Source organism: Lynx rufus, unplaced genomic scaffold (assembly GCF_022079265.1).
Source record: "Lynx rufus isolate CCGP_SWC_20201006 ecotype Redwood Valley unplaced genomic scaffold, mLynRuf1.p SCAF_20, whole genome shotgun sequence".
NCBI lineage: Eukaryota > Metazoa > Chordata > Mammalia > Carnivora > Felidae > Lynx > Lynx rufus.
The window spans coordinates 18,362,263-18,375,453 of NW_025814835.1; the positions used below are offsets into that span (position 1 = coordinate 18,362,263).

The 13,191-nt window shown below is 45.6% G+C and overlaps 1 protein-coding gene across 2 annotated transcripts in view; it reads left to right on the forward strand.

Annotated features, from left to right (window-relative positions):
- Window positions 1-4,253: 4,253 nt before the first annotated feature.
- FECH (ferrochelatase) overlaps window positions 4,254-13,191 on the forward strand; it is a 37,004-nt gene continuing 28,066 nt past the window's right edge. The window contains exons 1-2 of one of the 2 annotated variants that reach the window (XM_047086238.1): window positions 4,254-4,462; window positions 10,158-10,284. In XM_047086238.1, the coding sequence (XP_046942194.1) occupies window positions 4,417-4,462; window positions 10,158-10,284 (173 nt within the window). In that variant the 5' untranslated portion in view covers window positions 4,254-4,416. The remainder of the gene's footprint in view (window positions 4,463-10,157; window positions 10,285-13,191) is intronic. The other variant, XM_047086237.1, reaches the window with a different exon arrangement.

Genomic DNA, 13,191 nt, shown 5'->3' on the forward strand with positions numbered 1-13,191 from the left:
CTTAAGACACATGGGTCCCCTTGCTGTTCCTCAAAAGCCTTGCTATGGGTACCCTCCCCCGCTCACACCCTGTCTCTCTCAAAAAAAATAAACATTAAAAAAATTTTTTTTAAATGGGGGTGCCTGGGTGGCTCAGTCGAGCGTCTGACTTCAGCTCAGGTCATGATCTCACATCTTATGGGTTTGAGCCCCACGTTGGGCTCTGTGCTGACAGCTCAGGACCTGGAGCCTGCTTCAGATTCTGTGTCTCCCTCTCTCTCTCTCTCTGCCCCTCCTCCGCTCACACTCTGTCTCTCTGTCTCTCTGTCTCTCTCTCTCAAAAAATAAACATTAAAAAAAATAAAAAATAAAAAAAGCCTTGCTATGGGTTGTGTCCCCTACAAAGATATGTAGAAACCCTCACCTCTGCTACTTGCAAATGTGACCTTATTTGGAAATAGGATCTTTGCAGATGTAATTAATTTAAGATGAGGTCAATAGGCTAGGTCCCTAGGGTAGGCCAGTATTCAACCAAACCCCGATATGACTGGTGTCCTTATGGTTACGAAAGGACAGACACAGAGAAAGTCCAGTGACGATGGAGGCAGAGATGGAGCGACGCAGCTACGGACCAAGTACGGCTGAGGATTGCTGGCCACCCCGGCAGCTGGGAAAAACAGGGAAGGATTCTCCTCTACAGATTTAAGAGGGAGCACGGTCCTGTTGGCACCTTGCTTATGGACTTCTAAGCCTTCAGGGCTGTGCATTTCTGTTGTCTTCAGCCACCTGGTTTGTGGTATTTTTGTCCCAGCAGCCCCAGGAAACTAACCTAAGCTTCAAATGTGTTCCCGCCTCGCTGGTCCCTCTGCTTGCAAAGCCCTTCGGCAGAGAGCCCCCTCGCTCTCCATGGGTCCCCGCTCAAATGCCACCTTTGCAGAGAGGCTATGTCCAGCTGCACCACCCAAACTAGCGCTTCCTGCCTCTCTCCACTCCTTTGCCTCTTTCACTTTTCTTCATGGTCCCTAGTCACACCCGACATTATATTGTGTATCTTTCACTTATTGTCTTCCTTGCCGTCAAGAATGTAAGTTCCAGGGCGGGGGCTTGGGGGACTCAGTCGGTTAAGCGTCTGACTCTTGATTTCGGCCCAGGTCATGATCTCACGGTTCGTGGGTTTGAGTCTTGCATTAGTTTCTGCGCTGACCGTGCGGAGCCTGCTTGGGCTTCTGTCTCTCCCTTTCTCTGGCCCTCCCCCGCTCTCTCAAAAATAAATAAATAAACCTAAAAAGAAAAAAAAAAAAAAAGAGCCTAAGATCCATGAAAGTAGAAAACAGTGTGGTTCATTGCTGCGAACCCAGTGCCTACTATGTACCTGACATAGGTAGGCTCTCCATGCTATTTGCTTCATAAATGAATGAGTTCCTTGAGAGTACATTTTGCTGTTTACTTTTTTATCCTTCCCGTTGCCTGATACATGCTTTGCTTATCGTGGACTCTCAGTAAATATGTATAGATGGACTAATAAATCCCTCATCACTCGTGGCTTAAGGCTCTGTGTGGTTAAGAGAGGAAGTCAAAATGCACACCACATTGGCCTGGATTTGGTGGCCTCTTTGCTGTAAAACAATTGTGGGGACAATCGATCAGATTTCTCTGAGTGATCATTACAGCTCACCATTTGTCTGCCTCACGCAGCCACGGTTTCTCTTGTGCTGCACACCACCCCTTCTTGCCCTGTTGTTTTTCTGATTAAGGAGACAGAATTGAGTAATCTAAATTTGGTGTGTGTAGCTCAGAGGTGCCAATCATGACAAATAATGAATTAGGTGATCCCCCTGCCCTTCCCTGAAGCATTGAGCTGAAACCAACAAGTTCATTTTATTTAGGACCAAAGGCTGAACTCAGAGGGCTGTCTGTGACAGGAGAGTGCTTTTTTTCACTAATTAAGTCACCCAGTTTCAGACAACCTTTCTCCTGTGCGGTGGGGGTGCAGCTTATCGAGTTGACCCTGAGACTGTGCCTTTGGCCTTCTGTTTGCTAAGACAAGTGGTATATACCTTTGTTACAAATACGTAAGCCAGAAAAAAATGCATTTATATGTACATATGCACACACATGCACACACACACACACAAATCTCTTATTGTTTTATAAATTTGCTTAGCTGTTTAAGGGGTTTTCTGGTTTCCTTAATAAACCCACATTTAGAATTTTTGGGTGAAGGGCTGTGTTTTCTAATCAGTTTTGGAAACGACCAGTATAAAATGCATTTTATCTGCTTTCATTTCATAAAAACATAAAAATGCACTTGTTGGGAAGCTATTATATTTGATATTTGTGAGAAATAAGCCAGAGATTAGAAATAACAGTTTTTATGATACTCTCTGTTCAGGAAAAATAATGAAGTTCTGTTTCCACCTATAACCTATGAGTCTTAATATGTGCATCGGGGGGTTTTGTACATGAGGGATTTTGAATTTTTTTTTCAAGTGAGTAAAAATGAAAATATAAGATGTGAATAAAATGTATGCAACTGCTAATTCGTTTTTTAAAATGTTACTATGTTGATATATTTCATAAAGCATGTGTTGCTGGTTCCCGGGCAGATAGCCGTCCTAGCTGTTGATTATGTGAGATTTGGCACCTTTGTGCATTGTCACTAATCATCAGCATTTCTCTAGGAGGGGCCAGAAGCCTCTTGTTATCTCCACCTAGCAGAAGGGGCACAGCCCTGGGGAGGCAGGGGTGACTTATCCAGAGCCTTCCAGACTAGCTAAGAGCCTATCCAGCTCAAACATCTAAAACCCTTAGTTAGCCTTTCCCAGTTCTCAGGACTTGTCTACGCTTCGTCCAGCACAGCATTTCAAAACGTAGAGGCTTTCTGTGCAGCTTACTTAAAAGAAATGTGTTTAAGCTTTAGGTAGAGAAGTACATTATGAAGATCACCTCCAAAGGTCAAATTAAATGCATGTAATTTTCATTATGAGCGTAGAGAGTTAGCAGAATATGTAGGAGAGCAGTTTAGCACTTGGGGCAAGTTTTACTGTCCATTTCTCAGGGGACATCTGCTTGGATCTGAAGATCACGTAGGTAATATGAAAGTCACTTAATTTGATGTTTTATATTTGGCTTATAACCATAAGGAGGACCAACTTTAATAATAAACTAACCAGGAACAAATTTTAGCTACAGAAAAGTGGTTTTCAACTCAGACTCCATCGTCCCAAAATATTCCACATAGCTTGCCCCCCTACTTCCTTCAGGCCTTTGTCCAGATGTCAGTGAGAATTTCTCTGACCTATCTATTTCAGATTGCAGTAGAGTCTCCCCTTCTCCATCTCCCTTATATTACTTCCTTCTTTCTAAGGCTCATCATCACCCGCAACAATACATATCCTGATTATTTTGTCTCTCCCTCAACCCTTGTTGTCTTCTCTGTTCACTGCTGTTTTTCCAATGCACACAGTAGGTGGTCAATACTTGTTCAACGAATGAATAACGCCTGAGACCTTTCTGTTCCAAGGTTGGTCTTGTACTTCAAGGCGCACGTTACAATGGGTACGGTTGGCAGGTGGAAGTGTGGGAATGCAGGAATGGCTAGAATTGAGAGCAGTGCCTGTTGCGTGTGTGGGATTGGGACCAGACAGCTACCTTGCGACGGTGCGCAGATATACGGGCAAACTTCACCATGCCATCCCTCCCAGAAACCCATTTGCTGGACTGGCCTTCACTTTTCCTAACGTTCTCACGTTAGCAGTATAATGTTTGCTTTCTGGTCCCGCCTGTCAAACTGTGCTGTATAGAGATGCCACAGGGAAATTAAAGATGTCATTCACGAGTGTCTCATATAAAACAATTCCTTTTCCTATTCTGAAAACCAAGCTTATAACAAAGCAGGGTCGGCACAGTTGTACTATAACGAGGCAAGCAAACTGGAGAAATGAGGCAAAAGCATTCTCATATCTAAGTCATAGTATTGAAAAAGTCTGGGAAGCCCTTTGCCGAGTTGTGCCGGCGGTTTCCGCCTTGGCCAGACGGGCAGATGCAACCAGGGCGTTCGTTCAGGGTGACCGGGGGCGGGAGAGGGGCTGCTGGGCTGGAACTGACGGCTGGTGGGGCGGGGCCGCTAGCACAGCCTCGGGCCCCTTTTACCCCTTTCCCCCCCTCCCCCCGCCGAAGGCCCCACGCCCGGGCCAGCTGTCTCGAGGGGCGTGTCTTCCCCTGGCCCCGCCCCCGAGCCCCGGCTAGGCCCGGCCAGGCAGCGAATGAACGGGTCCGCCGCGAGGACGCAGGGGGCCGCAACTTAAGATAAGGCGGCCTGTGGTGGCAGTGCCAGCAGCTCGGAGCTCTCCGGGCCGATACCCGATCGCGCCGCCGTGGGAGGAACCCGAGTCCCGGGCCGAAGCTGCCCCGGGAAAGCTCTCAGGCGGCATCAACATGGCTGCGGCCCTGCGAGCTGCGGGCGCCCTGCTCCGCGATCGGCGTAAGTGAGGCTGTCGCGGCCGCCACCGCTGCCGGGGTCCCTGCGACGGCGTGGGCAGCGCAGCTCGCGCCGGGGCCCTCCGGCTTGAGGGGGTTCCGGGAGCGGCGCAGGAAGCTCCGCGCCACGGGGCGAGGGGCGACCTGGAGAAGGGACCGGAAAGGCGCCCTCCCCTGGGAGGGGCTGAAGGGGGGGCGGTACACGGGTCGTCTGGGGTCCCTGGGACGCGGCCAGGAGAGGTCCCGGCGCACCATGAGTCAGCGGGGTTACCGTGAGCAATGCCGGGATTTATCCGCACCTTAGTTCTTATCTGTAAAAGCATAATAATGAGCGTCACGGGTTGTGAGCATTATGGGAGGGAGGGTGTGTTACAGACCTACCACTGAGGACGGTAACTAAGGCATCATCATCGTCATCACCACGGACATGGGTCATGGGGTTCCCTCCCTGGCGATGGAGGTCGCAGAGTGCCCACTGCTCCTCTGTCTTAGCCCCTGGCGTCACCCGGTGCTCACTTGCCCTTAGGCAGGCAGCACCCACTGCGAGGGAGTCTGGGCTAGTATTTCCTAGAGATTTTTGGAGAACGAGCAAGACCTAGTGACAACCCAACATGTTTCTCATGCAAATTTTGAATGTAGGGTGCTTCTAGGATGAGCTGAGGAGTTTGCGCGAGAAACACCTGGTTGGCACACTAACTCTGCAGCATTTTTAACTGTGACCCCTTGAGTAAGGCACTCACCTGGCTTGAGTTTTGGTAAAGGTGAAAGGAGAAAGATAATATACTTCACGGGCTTGGCATGAAGATTAGCTGGATGCCAGTAAAGCTTGGAGCACAGTGCCTGTCATGCAGTAGATACATTGAGACCCTTAAATGTTCAGTTATTATGTAAAAGGCTGGGGCACACTAAGATGCTTAGTTAACGCATTTGAATGATGACAGGACACAGACCTGCTTTATTTTTCTAAGAAGTTCCCAAATTCTTCAGTCTGGCACCTACTAGGAGGGAATGGAGAGAATCCACTTTGAATTTCCATATCTTATTACAGGTGCCTTTGTGAGGAAGATAGTAAGGACCCAGTTTGTGGTGAGGGCCAAGGCACAAAGGGTACGTGGAGCAAAAGGCATCTTTTTTTTTTTTTTTAAGACGAGGAAGCACAGTGCCAGTAATGTGCCTGAAAGATGTATTGAAGTAGCCTTTTCTTTCATCAGCCATTTCTGTGGCAGAGTCTTACAGGTTTTAGATTTGAGGTCATAGAACAATCTAAGAAGCTTTAAATGATTTGTTCCAGATTATAAGTAACTAAGCGGAAGGATTCAGAAACCATAGCAAATGTGGATTTGAAGTCCAATTGAATTATGAACTCTGATTTTTAAGATGTAGTTATAATACTTTAATCATCTTGTTGATATGAAGGAATTAACATCTGAGTGAGAAAAAATTGAGTAGTATTTCTGAAAACGAATTCTGAAAGTAAAAGTACAAAGTTTTACACTAAGTTTTTAGCATATTACAGAATCAATAAACTCCTTGACGTGGACCACATACTGTATATACTATATATATTTTTGAATTAGAAAGTTGGTAGACTAATGAATTATTGTTTTTTCTTTTTGCCTTTTCTTTCCAAATTTTCATACTTGTTTGTTTGTTTGTTTCTTTCTTTCTTTTTAACGTTTATTTATTTTTGAGAGACAGAGAATGAGCAGAGGAGGGGCAGAGAGAGAGGGAGACACAAAATCCAAAACAGGCTCCAGGCTCTGAGAGTCAGCACAGAGCCCAACGCTGGGCTCGAACCCATAAACCATGAGATCATGACCTGAGCAAAAGTCAGACGCTCAACCAGCTAAGCCACCCAGGCATCCGATGTCTTTCATAATTAGAAAAAGAATCTAGAATAATGACGAAGAGTATCAATGTTTTAATTAAGGACATTAGAACATTTTGGTGCCATACCAGAAAATAATTCTTTTTTTAAAGCCTCCCCTCCCCAAATGTTTATTAATAATCACAATATCGGATGTTATTTGTGTTCATTTTAACTTTCTAAACTTTATTTACTTATTTTTGAGAGAGCAGGGGAGAGACAGAGATAGAGAGGGAGAGAGAGAATCCCAAGCAGGCTCAGAGCCGAGCCCGATGTGGGGCTCAAACTTGTGAACTGTGAGATCATGACCTGAGCCAAAATCAGGAGTCGGATGCTTAACTGACTGAGCCACCCAGGTGCCCCAGTTATTTGTTAGTTTTTTAAATGTTACCTATTTTTATAAGTACCTTTTGAAATAAATCTCATCTCCTATGTGATAGGAAGTGGCTCTGGGGTGCCTGGGTGGCTCAGTCGGTTAAGCAACCGACTTTGGCTCAGGTCATGATCTCACAGTTTGTGGGTTCAAGCCTCACATCAGGCTCTGCAATGCACAGCCTGCTTAGGATTCTCTGTCTCCCTCTCTCTCTGCCCCTGTCCCCCCACCCTCCTTTCTCTCTCTCTCTTTCTCTCTCTCAAAATAAATAAATAAACTTAAAAAAAATGGCTTCATTATATGTTAAAGTACTTGTGTGCCTTGCTTTATAACCTCCTCTGCCCTACCCCTAAGCATCCAAAATATTAAATAATTTGGTTTTGGAGAACCAGTTAATACCCATGAACCTCTTAAATCATATATATACTTTTGAATGCTTCACCTTTTGGGTTTGTCCAGGAGTTACGAAGTCTTGCTTTCTTTATATTCTCTTCTGCATTTTCCTAGTTTTATAGCTTTTATGGTTTGTAGGCCTTTAAAAGGTAGAGCAGCAGTTAATGTCATAGGTAGGGGTAGAAGGGGTCCCTGGGTGGCTCAGTCGGTTAAGCGTCTGACTTCAGCTCAGGTCATGATCTCACAGTCCATGAGTTCGAGCCCCTCATCAGGCTCTGTGCTGACAGCTCAGAGCCTGGAGCCTGCTTCAGATTCTGTGTGTCTCTCTCTCTGCCCCTCCCCCACTCGCACTCCGTCTTTATCAAAAATGAGTAAACGTTTACAAAATTAGAAAAAAATAAATAGGGTTAGAATACCTGGTCTCAGTTCATAAGTGGGCAGGTCCCTGCTGTTGAGTATTCTTACTTCTTAACCGTATGCAGTGTGCCAGGCACTGTTCTTGGGTCTGGACATAGATGTAAAGATTTTTTTTTCCTGATGTTCACAACAGCCCTGCAGGGTTGGCCTGATCACCATCATACAGATGAGAAAAGCGAGGCTTGGAGTAGTTCTTTGAGTTGCCCAACTACTCCCACACACAGCCTATTTGGTCCTATCTGGGATTTCTGCTAGATGTCTCTGGCTCTGGAACATATGCTGTATGCTATACAATGCTGTCTGTGCCCTTGGATTTCTTGTAAGCTGTGAACTGAGTGTCATCAGGAGTCTCAGCTCGTCCTTTGTCTGAACAATTACTTAAAACTCCTTTAGCTACATGTCTGTTGGTCGTTTGGTCAGAGACTACTCTTAGTTTCTTTGGAACCTTCAGATCATTAGGGGAGAGGAGTGTCACAGAGAAGTCCTTGAGAGGGGGGTGTATTAACCCTACGTCCTGAGCACAAAGGATCCATTATTAGCAGCATTGCCTTCTGAGAATTTGTTCGGCCACAGAGAAGAGGATTTTGTTAAGTATAGGGCATGACAGTTTGAAAAACTACCCTCCCAAATTGTGCTAGGAAATACTAATGTACTAGTTGATGACTCTGGTCTCACCCGGATTCCCTTCTGCCACTCCCTTTTTAAGATTCACAGGAGGAAGGCTTATCACCAGCAGTCAAATCATGTAATGCCTAAATTCTATTCTAGTAGCCCATGGAATCCAATATCTCGTTCATACCAGGAATCGCAGACATTGTGGCCTGATTGAGAACCCGGTTACATCTCATGCAGTTCAGAATTGAACTTGTCTAAAATAAGGAGCTGCGAGTTGGCTTGAGACTTCATTTGAGCAGAATTGAACTTCTATATGTCAATCTTTGCACTTCCACTTTGAGTTAATAAGGACTATTCAGCACAAGCTCACGTAATTGGCTCTGTTGGGAATGTGCACAATATGGAGAGTTGGAAATCTGGAGATACCATTCTCCTATATTTTATAGGCAGGGTAGGTGAAAAAACATCAGAGCAGGTATAGTCCCTGTGCCCTAGACACTTCCAAATGAAACTAATGCCAGCACTAATCGTACGTGGCAGGCACTGTGCAGAGTGCATCGCTGGTCTTATCTGCTGTAATCGTCACAAGGATCCTGATAGCAGGGTGTTGTCATTTTACCGGGGAAACTAAGGCTCGAAAATATATAGCCTGGTCCCAGTCACGTTGCTGGTAAGTGTCAGAGCTGCATGAGGTCAGAACTGCTGGTCCACAGCCCGAGTTCCTCACCGGGACTCCTCTGACTTGGAAGGAGGAGGAGGGCAGAGGGAGACTGATCTCAAGCTGGTTTCAAATCGGCTGGTTTGAGAATGGGTCATGTGTACGGTGTGGGGCTCAGCGTCCCCCCATTGCTACCTTGAGTGTCTATTGTATAGCTTCAGTTTAATTTCACTGTATGCCGTTCAAGGATGAATATTCTTCATGGTACAACTAAGTATGGCCCATGGACTTCTCAGTCTAGGTGGGTTCTCCAGGCCCACAGCTGACTCCGGCGGGGCGCAGGACAAGAGTGCACATGGAGACCCATGTATCATATGTGGGATCGCCCGCTAACAAGCTGTGAAGTATGTTCTGTTCTCCAATACTGGCAAATAGACCTTCGTAATGATCTGGAAGGGTGAACTGTTGAAGTCTTCAGAGTTCCCACAGAAGTGTCGTGGCCTTGGGAGCGTTGCCTCTGGTCCGTAGGCTTCCCTGCTTCTCTTTCCACTGCCAGCTGTGCCCTGAGTTGTGAAGAGTCTTGTGCATTCACCCATGTGGACACTCCAGTGTAGGTTCAGGTTCTATTCTTACTCCTGCAAATAGCTTCCCTTAGGTCAAGAATTGCTCACACTGATGGCACAATCAGTTTTCAGGAGAATAGAGCTAGGAAAGAGGCCTGTACAGTCCCCGAAGTGGGTGTGGGCCTTTGGGGACAGGGAATTCTGGGTACAGGGAGCCTGGTCAGGAATGTAGGTCATGGGCTCTGGGGTCCATGGATCTTTGGCTGTGCAGACTGCATACCCTGTGCGGGAGGCTGCAGCACGAGGAGGGCCAGAAGGGGCCCTCTAAAGTAGAACCCCCCACCCTTGTCAGTGTCCAAGGGCAGTGCTGGGGTTCTCCAGCCCTCCAATATGCTTTATTGGAGGAGGATTATAGGCAGATGCGAGGTCTGTACAACTGGTTGAAAGCTGGCTCAAGTAACACCCCGTAAACCGGTGGCTCTGAACACGTCCCGCGGCTTCTCCCTTTCGTGTGAGCAGCGCACTAACTTCCGTATGCATGCGGTGATTCTCCTGAGGGATCACGTCAGAATCTGCCAGGGCAGAGTGAGAGGTGTGTTTCTCAAAAGGCTCCGTGCAGGTCCTGAGAGGCCATCCCAGGAGGCGCCACCCCACCCCTGGCAGAGAGGGCTTGAGTGCCGAGAAACGCCGGGGAAATCACCTGTGCTATAGCGTCTCTTTAAATTTTAAGTCCAGGACTTCTGCTCGGAGGACCCCCTCCAAAGACATTGCTTCCCAGCCGGATTTCATGCCGCTACTTTACTTTTGTCACAGTGGTGCCTGGAAGCTCAAGGGCCCGCCAACCACGGAGGGGCCAGTCGATTGGAGCCACGGCGGCAGCTGCCACAGAAACAGCCCGGCGTACCAGAAGCCCAGAACCTCAAGTTCAACCGGGGAAGAGGTATGAATCTAATTTTAGGTACTAATAAGAACCTCTTTTTGTTGATGCAGACACCGGTGAGTGGATACAGGCTGCCTTAAGAGGAGAGCTGAGGGGGAATGCTAGTGTGGAAGGAGCGCAGTGTTGTTTTCTTGGCTTTCTTTCAGTAGCTGGAAGGCTACAAGTTGCACCCCCCCCCACACACACACACCGCTAAGGTTTTAACATTTTGGGGGAATTTTTACAGATTTAAAAAATTGTTGTGAAAATTTTTTTCCCCGGCTTTTTTGAGATATGATTGACAAATAAAAATCCCACCGGGCTTTTGTTAAAGGACACGTAACTCAGGACCAACAGTCTGCAGATCATGTAGGAATTTAGTTCTGGAATATGTCATGTAACACAAATTTCATGGACACTAGAAATGTGTTTATGAAACTAACATAATTATACCTATGAAATGTATGTTCTGTTTAGGATAAGGAGTGACTAATCCGTCAAGAATTTATCTAGTAAACCCTGCCATTGTTTTCCACTGTTAACAGGGTGAGCGGAATTCGAAATGACATAATACGATTTGTGATTTATTAAAGGGATAAAGTACCTGTTTCGGACGTCACCCCTGCTGTTTGCGGGTGGATGTCAGCAGGCCTGGCGTTGTTCCAGGCCGCCTCTTCCATCACGGAGGCCACAGCTCTTCTTAGGTCTTCCTCTCATACAGGGGCAGCACAGGACTCGAACGGGCAGTTGTTCAGCTGGGTGCCTAGAAATAGCCCACCCTAACGCTAGCCGAGCGAAAGAAGGAGATGGGTTGCAAACTAGTAACTCCTTGACGGTTCCTCTAGCGATAGAGCTATGAAAATAGTCCTATTTTGTGGTTGTTATTTTTCATTGTGTGAACTTGGGTACGTTGACTGAACACTGAGTAAACTGAGGTTTGAAGGGGGATAGAGCATTAGGGGTGGGGCCTCGGATCATCTCTTTTCCACTCTCTGGCCTCCTAAGTGATCGAATCTGGTGAGGAAAAGAGGAAGCAGGGATGCTGGCTCTGTCCTGGCGGCTTGGACACCATCCCTGTGTGTCCCCACAGCCCCGCTTTTCTCACCTTAGCCATGGTCCAAAGTGCTTTAAGTCCTTAGGGTTTAGGGTGAGTATTTGATGTAACCTGAAGAACTGATTCAGTGTTTCTGGGAGAAAAATTATTTCATTGCTATATTATCCTAGTAGCAAAAGCCAATAATATAACCTTAATATCATTAAATTAAATACAAATCTAAAAATATCTAAATTCCATTAAGTAACTTTGTATCATCTTTATACAAAAGAAATGGGTTCATTTTAGGACATGTAGACGGGCAAAAAAAGATTAAAAAAATCACTGATAATCCCACCACCCAGTGTTTTGTGTCTATGTCTGTACCGATTGATATTTATTCAGTAAATATTTACCAAAATGTGACAGTCGTGCACATAGTATTTTTTAAGTTTCTTCTTTTTAAATTTAATAATATATCTACCATATAAATATAAATATTCACCATTATTTTAATAGCATACGAGTATTTTACGAAATCACAGTTTATTTATCCATTCCCATGTTATGGGGCACTTGCACTGTTTCTAGTTTTAAAATAGTAGAGATGATGAAGTGATCAGTGTTTTTGTATATCATTCTGGTGCCAGACCTGAAGGCCTCGTGCTGCGCAGTGCTCAGACTATAGCAGATGAGACCTCCACTAGACCGGGGTTTAGCCGACTCGCCCGTAAAGGGATAGATAGTGGGCCATTTGGTCTCTTTTGCTGCTATTCAACTCTGCTGTTATAATGTGAAAGCAGCCTTAGCGACTATGTAAAATAATGAGTGGAGCTGTGTTCCAATAAAACTTTATTTACGAAAATAGGCAGGGGGTGTATGTACAGATCTGGCCTGTGGGCTGTAGTTTCCCAAACCCTGTTCTAGAAGCAGCATAGATCCTCAGGCCAATTACATCTTGGAGGTTTCATGAAGAGGTAGAATTTGTGTCTTTATCTTGATGCTGACTATATACAGTATAATTGAATGATTCTGTTTCTTTATTAATTGGTGATCTTAAGTTTCTGTTATGTACAATTAGTAGCTCAAAGGAAAAACCTCCTATTTTGAGAGTCCCAGAATATAAAAATGGCAGAATGTTGAAACCTTTTCAAGCGAGAAGTTTTAAATATGTTCCCCTATTTACACCTTTACGTTCAAACAAAGGGAACTTGACATTCAGAGCTTAGTCTCAGATGGGCTCTGTCTGGAGGAGAGGAGAACAGAGACCACGGCTAAGGCTTTGCACTTCGCATTCTCGAATAGAGGGTGTCAGACTAGGGCAGCTAATGCGCCATTCGTCATGCATAACACAGTTTTGAATTAAGTGCACGTGTATTTAGGTATTTCCAAATCATGTGCATCACTTTCATGTGTAAGATCAACATGGTTTATAAAACACGGGTTTGCAGGGCAGAGTCATATCCAATTTAAAGCCACTCTTGTTCTGAGCTCAGGTGTTATAGATGAAAAGCAGTTCTAAATCTCGTTTGCACATTGATACCCTCTATGGCTTAGGTAAGTCTCTTAGCCTGGGGTTTCTTAACCAGTAATCTGTTAACTGGCAGCAATCCATGGAAAAATGCGCTTAATTTATTGTGAGTCACAGATTTTGAGGGTGAGAGACAGGATCTCAGAGCACGGGTGGTCTAAGTGGAAAGATTAAGGGAGCATTTTACAATTTCACAACATAATGAATCTGGAATTTTTAGGCATTAAGAAAAAAACCTAAACACCAGCTTGTTAATTCATTGATAGGACTTTTGGTGAGAGGAGGTGGGAAAGTTGTGGGACAATGACATCCTCCAGAGTAGTTGCTTAGTAAAAAGGAGATGAAACCCCCTTCCTCTAACCCA